Below are 12,666 nucleotides of genomic sequence, written 5' to 3'. Positions count from 1 at the left end.
CAAAAAAAAAATTAGCTGAAATCAAAATATTTAATACATATTTTGATATCTTTTGACGGTATCTCTACATTAAGAATTAACATTATAGTTGTATTTTTCATTTTTTCTATATGGAAATTTGATAGTAATATCTAAATTAAATCATATATTGAATTAAGAAATTTAAAATTATAACGGCCTTGGATGGATGATTGAACAGGTTTTCAAATTGGAGCAAAATTGAGATATACTCCATATTAAAAAAAAACAAATTGGATAAAATTTCCAATGATGGTTGTAAAAAATATTAAAGGATATACCATAAAGAAGTGTAGACTAGGCTTTTTTAAACTGATAATATCAGCTAATTTAATTGTGCCACATCTTACAATAAAAAAAATAAAAATAAAACTAATTAACTTTCAATTTGGGAAGCTGGTAAGCTTAAAAGCTATTATTTGGAAAATATTTCTCTGATTCAAAGAGGTATTTTGCCTGTTCATTTGTCAGGGATTTCAGTAATTTGAACATGACATACATTTAATGAGATGTTAGCTGTCTAGTTAAGCTTGCTCTTTCATTTAATGAGAGGGAAATCATCACATAAATTAGCACTGTACTTTTACAATTATCAAGTCCATTGAACAAAACATGTAGGGTAGATTTGGATGAAACAAAGAATAGCTCGGAATAGCATGCTAATTTTCAAATTTGAAATAGCCGCTAACCCAATATTTTAATGGAATAGCGGAATAGCAGCTAATCCGAGCTATTCCTTGTGTTGAGAATAGCGTCTTTTTCACCCAAACGTGAAATTGTGAGAATAACATGCTAGGAATAGTAGCTAACCCAACTAACCCTGCTATTCCTTGACACCCAAACGCACCTGATGGAATATTTGCATATTCCTCTTCGAAATATGCAAAAAATGTGCATAAAAAAGCGTGCAACTGCATCAAAATCCGTGCAGCAGCTAGAGAATCGGTTTCCTTAATTGCAAATTTCAGAATCAGTCCATCAATGATTTGATCTTTGCCTAAATTGTTCTACACATTTATGGACCACATCCTAATGAATATATTAATTGTCTATTACCTTATTTGATCACTTTAATTGACAATCATATATGACAGTAAACAATGCATAATTATATTACATATATGCTCAATGTTGGCTTAAATCCAACGAGGTTGGAAATAAATTCAATAATCTCCCACTTGAGCAATATGTCATGACTTTTTAATTATGCATTATGTTTCTTATGTGCGCACATTTCTTTACTGTCTTCCTTATATATTCTCAAACCAATTCGGTCCATCAACTATACCAGTAAAGGACTAAAGCGGCATTCATCGCATTTATTCGCAACTAAATCCTCAATAATCACATCACTAATACAGTTGAATGACAAGAATCATAATGTGGATGTGTATCATAGAAATTACATGCAATTGTGATCTTCACATGCCTATTTCTAACTTGGTCTCCCACTTAAATTTTGAAACTAAATTTCATAAATTAATTGAATATTCAAACATAAGGAGAAATAGAATATCAAAACTTCATAATATATATAACACTTGTTACATGTCACAAGTTACATAACCAAAATTACAATTAAAAATAGAACATTAAATTATAAATAACAGACTCCCACTAAAACTGAATATTCTCAATAGAGATTACATCCATGTGAGCAACATGCTATTCAAACTTAGCCGGTGTCAATCCCTTAGTAAGAGGATATGCTAACTTAGAGTCTGTTCCTACATGTTATATTTTCAATTCACCATTCTGTACTCTTTCTTTTACTTTACTTTAGCATTGTTCTATTAACTGAATAATACTTGGGGCATTTGTTGAGACTAGATTTATCTCCTTTCTCTATTGAGATTTATTTTCTGGTTTACTGTTTTGCTTGTCATACTTAAGGAGAACCTTATCGATATAATTTCTTTGGGATAAACTTAGAATACTTTTGGATCTCATCCCTTAGTGTTTTATTTATCATAAAGTTCTTAGTTACTGTTATGCATCACTAAAATCTTCCATCTCTGAATTATTTATCATAAAGTTCTTAGTTACTTGCAACATATTTATATCAACATTAGTAAGCAATATGATATCCACATATAAACCAGAAATACAAACTCACTCCCACAGAACATAAGGTATACAAAATCATTAAATAAATTTATCTCAAAACCAAACGAGATAATCTCACTATGATTTTGCAATACCATTGTTGAGACATTTTCTTTAGTTCATAGATGGATTTCTTAAGTTTGCACACCATGGACTTTGCATCTCCTAACACATAGTTTTCTAGTTGCACCATATAGATTGTTTCATTAATGTCACCATTTGGAAACGCTGTCTTAATATCCATCTACTAAAGCTCCAAATTAAAATGCGTAATCAATGCCAATATGATATTTAAAGAGACTTTCAAAAATAGAGTATTGATGATTCAAATAACATATCAATCAATATGCCTTCCTTTGGACCGACAATATTAATTATATGTAAACATAATAATCATCACTATACTCTATGTGCACATAATTTCAACAATCATTAACCTTCCTTTGGGCCGGTTAATGCTTGCATTCATTAAATAAAATCAAATATAAAGTCTCTTAAATCTTTAGAGACAAGACGAGCTTTATATTTCTTTATTAACATTTCTGAATTTTCTTGAGGGCCTCCAATATTGTCTGAAATAATCTGGCCTACAACAACATCTTCCAAAACTTGGTGCGGCCCTGAGTGGCCTGCACCTATCTCTGGATTTTCATTTTGTGTTGTTTCATCTTGTCGAGCTTGAGTTTCAATAATGATTTTGTCCGGGATTATAAAATTTATAACCCCTTGAGCATTAATGTCTCTTCATGAACCTCTTCATTATCATAAGACACATGCGATTAAACCTGTTCCACTTTTCCTTTTCCTTCTTTTGATTAGAAGTACTTGTATCTGTAATAGTAGAACAAGTTACTCTAAACGCAAGGTCCAAATCCATGACACCGAGAACTATTACTATGTTCTCATGTTAAAATTTGAAGTTGGTTCCACTCAACATAAAAAAGGTTGTTTAGGCCTTTAACAATGCTAACTGAAAAATCGCGAACTAAAAATCACAAAGAACAACACGAATAAAAAATCTGAATTTATAAATTACATTCAAATAAAGGCCCAACTTGCTCAAAATATATGAGATGATTTTCCTTTTTTTTTTTTACTATACACACGAATTTCACAACCAGGTAAATTCCCAGGTAAGTCAGGGATCCCTAAGGAGACACTTCGAATTCCGACTTGCCTAGACAGAAAAATCATCAATAATTTCTTATTCTCTCTAGATCCTAAAAGAGTTAATCCTTCGGCATAGGATAGCTCTGATACCACTTGTTGGGGAATCATAAAAGGCCAAACAATTACGCCTTATCTAGAGATCAAACAATTACATCTCATCTAGGGATCAAATACTTACACCCCGGGAAAGGAGAAACAATTCCTCACCTTAACCTAAGGACCGTCCTATGCCAAAGAGACCCAAAATATAAATCATAAGTGCGGAACATAATACCTGAATCCATGTCGTTTGTCATGGAATAACCAAAGCCTTGTAGAGCAAGCCGTCTCCGTGAGCACGAGACAAGTCTTCAATGGCAAGAAGTCCATCTCGCCTTTTGTTGTCGGGTCAAGGAATAAGTCTTCCAAGATAGCAAGGTGTGGCCCTTGAGAAATCCTCTCCATATTTTCTAATGGATTTCTCTTCTCTTTTCTTTGATGGTGGAAGAAGAAGAGAAGGCACACAGAACTGTATTTTTCTTAAGAGAAAAACATATGTTCAGTTTCTGTGTTTTTCTTAGTTACCTTGTGCCTTGGGAACCAATCCTTATATATAAAGATGTAGAGTCGACATATTGCCAAACCCTAACCCTAAACCGATTTTCTGCCCACATGCCAACTTAAAAAAACGTGCATCAAAAAGCGTGCAACTGTATCAAAATCCGTGCAGCAGCTAGAGAATCGGTTTCCTTAATTGCAATTTCAGAATCAGTCCATCAATGATTTGATCTTTGCCTAAATTGTTCTACACATTTATGGACCACATCCTAATGAATATAATAATTGTCTATTACCTTATTTGATCACTTTAATTGACAATCATATATGACAGTAAACAATGCATAATTAGATTACATATATGCTCAATGTTGGCATTAAATTCAACGAGGTTGGCAATAAATCTAACAGATCAAATATTATAAATTAAAGAAGACTTTTAGTTTATCAATATCTATATTCTTTTTAATTACAATTATATTGTTTCCACTTAAAATGGACACAACTACAAATTACCTTGAGCTAGATTTCTAACATGCATTTATTATTGGTCAAAGACTCGAAGGTAATGAAAAACAACTACTCAACAATTTAAACCATGCTAGTGCCTGACTTTTATCTGTTGCTTTTTTGTGCCATGTCCCAAATATTTTCTATTTAGATAGGTGCAGTCGTTTTGACAGACTTCATACTTAGAAGGTTATTTTAGCATATCGCCTTCTTTACCAAAATATTTATCAAATAAAAGAAAGACCCCTATTGTAGATAAAGGGTGCATTTTATTATGAAAAATTAATAATATATTAAATAAAAAAAGAAAAATAAAATAAATGTTGCTTAGTTATAATGAAAATTAATGGAAAATTTGATAATTTTGTAATATTTAATAGGTATTACAAGCAATAGTCCTTAGTTTTAATAGGTAAATAACATATTTGCATATTTTGATGAGTTAATTGATAATATAAAAAGAAAATTTGATGAATACACTAAAAAATAACCTTTTTATAAATTTACAATCTTTGAAGGGCCAATGTGATTTGCTAATAAAAGAAAGGTGCATGGGCTGATACGCAAATAAGGAAAGAAAAGAGAGAAAAGTCAAGATTTAAAGTAAGAAGCATAGCCATGGACTAAAGGTGACTCTAACCGAATTACATTTGACAGGTAAGATTTGACTTTGGGCTGCCATCATTACTCTAGCACTAGGTAACTTAGCATAGATATGGTAAAATAATGAGATTTCTTCTTCTCTTTCTTTTTCTAATTAAATTTTCATTCGAAGGCAAAACCATGTGGTGATTTTTTATTCCTAGGCTGATTCAGTGGATGATTAATTTTTATCCTAGTAAAGATTAGTCCACCATAATTAGGTGTTTTATAATTAAAAAAGGCATTTAACTTTGGTTAAAAGTATGGGATCTTCTGTGTGCACAATGGCGATGTAACTTGCATCTAATTATATTAATGTACATATGATATGACGGAATACATGATTCATAACAGAGGAGGGTTCAAATGCCTTCATTTTTTGTGTCTCCATCATGCCTCCAGATTTAATAACTTTAATAATTCAAAATTTAAAACTTAAAAGTTAAAATAAAACCATTAGATATGATCTACATCATTTTATTTATGCATGTGCAAAAAATTATGACATTTTTAATTTTATTTTGATTGTCACCGAGAGCTTATAAAAAATGCACTAATGTGGATGATTTCTAGACGTTGATTTTTGAACTTATTCACATAAAAACAAAATTGAAATGTGATAATTTTTTATGAGCGCATAGAGAAAATAATATATATCACATCTAACGGTTTTAACTCGGCCATTTTTATTAATATCCTAATTAAAAAACTTAATTTTAAAAATGACATTTTTTTTTGTTTTTTTTTTATTTATGCCCCAACCGCCCCTCTTACGGGCGCTCCATGCCTCAAGTGAGGCGCCCCTCACATGGGCGGCCCATTCCTCAAGTGAGGCGCCCCTCACACGGGCGGCCCATAATCCATTAAATTACAACGACCCGAGGCCCTCTTTCTCTCTCGCTCTGTCCCTTTCTCTCCCTCTGTATCGCCTCCGCACCAGAGGAAAAAAACCAAAAAACCCCGCCGTTGCTCCGCCCCGCCGGCCGTTGCCTCACCACCCTCTCCCCACCGCCACATTCTCATCTCCCTTGCTTTCTCTCTCCCTTGCTCGCTGCACCACCGAGCATTGCCTTGAGCCGCTGCACCACCGAGCCACTGCCTCCTCTGTTGAAAGTAAGTTATTTTTTGCGATTAGATTAGTTTAATTTAGGGTTAGAGTTAGGGTTAGGGTTTAATTGTGAATGTGATTGGATTCGAATCGATTCGATTAGTTTAAATTGATTGTTGAATGTGATTATTGATTGTTGAATGTAATTCGATTCGATTCGATTAGAGTTTAGGGTTGAATTGCTTGAATTGTTGAATATGATTCGATTCGATTCAATTATAGTTCAATTGCTCGAATTGAATGTTGAATGCTTGAATGCTTGAATGCTTAAATTGCTTGAATGCTCGAATTGCTTGAATTGGTTCAATTGCTCGAATTTAGGATTATGATTTATGGTAAAATTGCTTGAATTGCTTGAATGTGATATGGTTCAATTTAGGGTTTATGGTTGTGAATTGTGAATTGCTTAAAAAATGTAGGGTTTATGGTTCAATTTAAGGTTTATGGTTGTAAATTGTGAATTACTTACAAAATTTAGGGTTTATGGTTCAATTTAGGGTTAGAATTTATGGTTCAATTGCTTGAATTGTTTAAAAATTGAGGGTTTGGGTTTATGGTTTAAAAAATATGCATATTTTTATTTTGAAAATTATTTTTGTGATAGTTAACGAAAAACATGTATATATCAATACAAATTAATTTAAAGTAAAACTAATTATTTTGAAGTATATCAATATTTGTTTAAAAATGACATTTTTTTTTCAAGTAAATTACATGTATATCAATATTTTTTTTAAACATATCAAACTTTTTTTTTTTGCAAATTTTATTTGTTTGTCGATTTTCACAATAAGTATTATTTTAAAAAAGTAAAAATTTGACAATAATTTTTATATTAATTATATAACTAATATGTTATATTCTTTATATATTAAATAATTATTATAATAATAATATAATATATTATAGTTATTGTATAATTATCAGGCTTCTAAATAGCTAGCTATAGTGGCGCTATAGCTACGCTATAGCTTTTTCGGACAATAAACGCTAAGCTATGAGATAAAATTGCGCTAACTCAGCTACGACCGCTATAGCTATAATAGCTGACCGCTATTACCGCTATATGAGACCCGCTATAGCTACCGCTATGCTACATGGTTTTTTTTTTTTGCAATTTATATGGACTTCTGTACTTCTATTCTTATTTCTAATGCCACATGGTCTTCTACGATAAGTATACTAAACCAAACTATAAGCTTCTATTTTTATTTGTGATTTATTCTATCATTCTATATCGAGAAATATTCAAATACTAATTATTCATTTTGATTACTCTTTTTATAATATTCGTTTGTAAAATTATTATCGTTCGTTTCAATTGAAAGCTGATTTTGATTATTATTATAATTATAAAATGTTTAAATATGTATATTGACTTCATTTACCTTATAAAATTAATTGCTCTTTGTCTATTATAATATGTAATACCATGAAGTATAAACTATTAAATAATATTACTTTTTAGATTTTTTTTCATTCTTATTTGCGTAATTGATAAAAAGTATAGACTTAGATTAGTTGTCATTTAGTTGTTACATAAATTCTCTAATATTGATTATGTTGATAATTAGTAGAAATATAGAATATAAAGTTTGAAAAGGGAAAATCGCTATGTGTGATAGCTTTCGCTATAGCTACGCTATTCGCAATAGCTTTTTTTTTTGGTCTCCCCGCTATGCCGCTATAATCGCTATTTAGAACCTTGATAATTATTGAATATAGTAATATCATATAATTAGGAGTTTATTATAAATAATTAACCATTTTAATATAGTATGCCCAGAGGTAGACGGTGGGGAGTACGACCTGAGCCTGCAGCGGGTCCAGATGCTGTGGATCCGACTGGAGCGAGCGGATCCTCGGTGGATCCGACTGGAGCGAGCGGATCCTCGGTGGATCCGACTGGAGCGAGCGGATCCTCGGTGGATCCGACTGGAGAGGGCCTGTCGTCGTATGAGGATACGACTGGTATGGGATTTGAGGATCCGATTGGAGCGGATCCGCCTTCTCAGGCTGGTTTTACAGATGGCGTGCATGATCCTGACACATTCAGTCCTCTTCTATGGACCCATCACGTTAAGCACCGCGTCTCATTGGCATCTGTTGAGGTACCTGATTTTTATACTTAATGTAAATAGTACTAAAAAATGACACGATTTGAGTCTGACAAATTGATAATAAATACAGGACGATGTCATGCTTACAGTGAGGCACCGCAGGTCTGAGATTCCGTTCGTTCCCCATGAAGAAATGCAGCGATGCCTCATCAACCTTGGGTTGTATCAGCCTGCAATGGTGCCGCAGACTAAGATTGATCAGTCTCTGATGCATGGTCTAGCGGAGAGATGGCGACCTGAGACCCATACATTTCATCTCCCGGTCGGGGAGATGACAGTCACCCTTGGGGATGTGAGCGCCTTATGGGGTTTACCCATCGATGGCGAGCCCATAGGTGGCATCTCAGACCATCCACAGCTGCAGATGATGATCCCGGAGTTGTTAGGGTGTGAGCCAAAGAATCTGCAGAAGAAATATAAGAAGAAGAAGAAGGATCCGGAGGAGGAGCAGGAGTTCCGGTATTCTGGGTATTGTATTTCTTTAAAGGCACTCCGGTCTCACTTCTTCCAGCATCATATATTCCCTGAGACTACTGATATTGAGGCGGTCAGGAGGTACATAATATTCTTTAAATTATTTATATTGATTATTTATATTGATTATTTATATTGATTATTTATATTGATTATTTATATTGATTATTTATATTGATTATTTATATTGATTATTTTATATTGCAGGTATACTAGGGCGTATGTGCTGGATTTGTGTGGTGCTGTCATGTTTGAGGATTCCAGCGGTGACGCGGTTCTGATTATGTATCTCTCCCTGCTGAGGAACATGGAGAAAGAATCGAGATGGAACTGGGGTGGAGCTGTCCTCGCCCACTTATACAGAGGCCTGTGTCATGCTTGTCTGGTAAGTCTTTATTAATATACGTTGTTATTGAAGGTTGGATAAGAAACACCGAGTTCTTATTTAAAGTTAAATTTTCAGGTGAAGAATAGACAGATTTTTGGACCGCTTCTTTTGCTCCAGCATTGGTCGTGGGCACATCTGCCCGTAAATCGGCCAGCTATACCATTACCACATCCCCGGTGGGGAGGTCCTGACCCAGACAGATGCCCCGCCTACGGTGCCATATGGGGCCTTGATCACGAGCATGAAGAGAAGGGCAAGGGCATTTCTTACGTACGGGGTCAGCTCCAGATGCTCAGAGATGCGAATATCGACTGGTTTCCGTATCGTGGATGGTACCAGCGTAGATGGCTGAGCCGATTGACATTAGAGCAGACAGAGCTGTGGTATTATCGAGGACCGCTCGTTTGTTTCTGGATAGTGGAGTATCACTACCCCGATCGGGTATCTCGTCAGTTTGGCTTGGATGCTTTCATCCCGGAGTACCCGCTGATGGGTAAGGATGATACTCAAAAGTTCCACAAGTAAGTACTATATACTCACGTGCATTATCACTTTAATAATGTCATCATTTACATATTTTCTAATTAATTGTACTTGCAGCACGGCGCACACTAAGTCTAAAGTTGATTGGAGCGAGCATTTCAGCTTGGAGTACGGCTTGGCTCGACATCCGGAGCAGCAGTTATGGAGTCCGCCATCTACTGTAGATTTGGGTGCTGGTCCCGGTGATGTGAGATACGCCGTTTGGTACCAGAAATGGGGCATGTCGACAGTCTACCTTACGGGCCATTACGGCGACACCCTTCGGCGTAGGCTGATGGATTCATCCAGCAATTATATGCCCTGGGGTCCAATCAATGCTCGCGCAGTAAGTACAACTTAAACATACTTTAATTAAAAATTGGAAATTTTAATTACTTACTGTTGTCAAAATCATGTTGTGTGCAGCTGTTGACAGTTATAAGAGGAGTTGGACACAGCCTGGTGTGCATGGCGAGGGATGCTTGGCGACATATAGGATGCCAAATGCTCGAGCACACTGCACCAATCGTGGAGACAGGTGGTTTTGAAGGCCGTCTCATTGGCATGCTGCGCGACTCTAATGAGAACATCAATTGGCGGGAGATACAGAAGACACCGCGGAATCCGAATTACCGACCAGAGGCCATCTACGCTCATGATATGCCGCCACTTCCTGCAGGTAATTACAAGTTAATATTAGAAGTAGGACACAAACAATGGTTTTATTTTCCTCAAATTATTTGTTCTAACTCACAATGGTTTTATTCAATTATGCAGATGATGACTCGGGTTGGGCATTCCACCACTGGGTGTTGGGGACCAGAGGATGGGACGCTTATAGAAATAAATATGGAGTTCCGGTAGAGCTTGGCCCGGTAAGTTACCGCTTTTTATTATTTATTGTAGAGTTCTCTTCATGCAGCAAATCTAACATTATTTAAATTTAGGATGGAGCACCTAATGTCAATCCCAGTTTTAGCATGGAGCCCCCGTTCGATACAGATGCAGAGGTGATTGCCTCCCACAGACCACGATATGGAGTGGAGATGGAGCACGACTTTGAGGCTGGTGGGAGTGCATCTCAGACTACAGATGGCTTTGTCTCTGCATTATTTGGCGCACCGCCTCCTGACACGTATGCTGCAAGCTGGGAGCAAGATCCATGGGAGCTGCGTACTACGCCAGCCGATGCAGAGTCAGCTGGTCTATGGGATCCATGGGCAGCCAGTACAGGTACGCAGCACAGTACAGGTATGCAGCACATGTATATGGGAGAGGAGGACGATGATATGGGAGAGGATGATGAGGATATGGGAGAGGAGGACTTAGGAGATGTGAGCCCGCAGAGGCAGATACAGAGGCGCGTGCAGCCGCACAGGGATGGCAAAGGCATAGCGGCTCCTAGGTTGTCTCCCTCCGGAAAGAAAAGACGAGGATGATTGCAGAGTCTTTTTTATTATGATGTAGTTCTGACTGTAGTATTCTGACGTTGGGACTGTATTCATGTTGGCTTTTATGTTTTTTTTCTACTTTATATTTCGTCATTTTCGTCAATTATAACTAAGCATTTAACAAATCGAAACAAATCATATTACATATCATAGTCATAACAAATCGAAATATTATATATCATATTATAACTAAGCATTTAAAAGCGCAACAGTACACTTAAACTTCAATATCATACGATTAAACTTCACACAAGAAAAATAGCAAGTTTATTATAACAATACACTGATTATACAATAATTGTACAGTAATTATAACGGGTAGTAACTATACAGTTATTGCTACAGTATCTATACAGTAATTGTACAATGATTATGTACTAATGATACAGTAATGACTAATAATAATTAATAAAATTTCAATTAAAATAAATAACGTACCTGTAGCAATCACCTGAAAATCGTCAAAAATCACCAAATTTTTCGCTGATTACTGTGCACAGAGCAGGAGAGAGAAAAAAACTGAATAGGGATGCATGGTGGGCCGCCCGTGGAAGGGGCGCCTCACTAGTGTTATGGGCCGCCCGTTTTATAGGCGCCTCACTTGAGGCATGGGCCGCCCTTGTGAGGGGCGCCTGACTTGAGGCATTGAGCGCCCGTAAGAGGGGCGCCTCACTCTGAGTTTTGGGCCGCCCGTAAGAGGGGCGGTTGGGGCATAAATAAAAAAAAACAAAAAAAAATGTCATTTTTAAAATTAAGTTTTTTAATTAGGATATTAATAAAAATGGCCGGTTTTATTTTGACTTTTAAGTTTTAAATTTTGAGTTATTAAAGTTTTAAAAAATGGAGACATGGTGGAGGCACAAAAAATGGAGGCATTTGAACCCTCCTCTTCATAATATGTTGGAATCCGTTATAACAGATTAACTTCAAATTTTGAAAAATATAAAATATATATTTTACTTAAAAAATGCAATAGTGAGTTCAGATTATGAATTCGAACATATAAGAGAATTTTTCTATTATTAACGATCAATACTGATGAATATAATAGTAACATAAAGATATATCTTTCATCAAATGAATTGAAACTTATAACAAACAATATATAGTTTTTTTTTTTTTTCTGACATAGAAAGATGGAGTCTCGAACTCCCCATTCGTAGGTTTTTTTTTTTTTATCAAAGATAGAAAGATGGAGTTTTAAAACTTATAACAAACAATATATTTAAATTATAGTTTATTTTTATATATATGTCATTCAATAAATTCTTCTCAAGTCAAGTATGCCTCTTTCTTTAAATGATTTGTTTCGTTTAGAGACTCCTTCGCTTCGTTTTTGTTTTCAGAAACAATAGTATCCTTCGTTTTTGTTTAGAGACTCCTTCGCTTGTGTTTGATTGAGCTTCCATGTTGACCTCCAATTTACATTTTATATAATTTTTTAACTATTTTTGTAAATGAGTAGAAAATCACTTGATTTGAAATTTCTCGATCATCCAAACACAGTGATTTTCTATCCCTTTAAAAATTAGTAAAACAATTCTAAAAAATATAAAATTTAATTTACAAGTGCATATTCTTATGAAGACCATGTTGAACAGTTCAGACCGATCGTTAGAA

General features: G+C 35.1%; 1 protein-coding gene across 1 annotated transcript; it reads left to right on the top strand.

The window, feature by feature from the left end:
• The first annotated feature begins 7,869 nt into the window (after positions 1-7,869).
• LOC144566601 (uncharacterized) lies at positions 7,870-11,034 on the top strand. Its single transcript, XM_078316650.1, has 9 exons — positions 7,870-8,202; positions 8,282-8,766; positions 8,893-9,070; positions 9,149-9,594; positions 9,674-9,941; positions 10,022-10,274; positions 10,373-10,470; positions 10,543-10,605; positions 10,765-11,034. The coding sequence occupies exons 1-9, from the start codon at positions 7,870-7,872 to the stop codon at positions 11,032-11,034; spliced, it is 2,394 nt and encodes a 797-aa protein (XP_078172776.1).
• Positions 11,035-12,666: the final 1,632 nt, after the last annotated feature.

The sequence above is a fragment of the Carex rostrata genome, chromosome 15 (assembly GCF_964058835.1).
Source record: "Carex rostrata chromosome 15, lpCarRost1.2, whole genome shotgun sequence".
Taxonomy (NCBI): Eukaryota; Viridiplantae; Streptophyta; class Magnoliopsida; order Poales; family Cyperaceae; genus Carex; species Carex rostrata.
Note: the sequence above shows the minus strand (reverse complement) of the source record. Positions and strands in the feature narration are given on the sequence as shown.

What these genes read in the sequence shown, in the direction of transcription:
- LOC144566601 (XM_078316650.1), top strand. Translation starts at nt 7,870, where the DNA reads ATGCCCAGAGGTAGACGGTGGGGAGTACGACCTGAGCCTGCAGCGGGT. An exon ending in GCCTGTGTCATGCTTGTCTG is followed by an intron (nt 9,071 to 9,148) that starts GTAAGTCTTTAT and finishes TTAAATTTTCAG; the next exon opens with GTGAAGAATAGACAGATTTT. An exon ending in CGTTCGATACAGATGCAGAG is followed by an intron (nt 10,606 to 10,764) that starts GTGATTGCCTCC and finishes GATCCATGGGAG; the next exon opens with CTGCGTACTACGCCAGCCGA.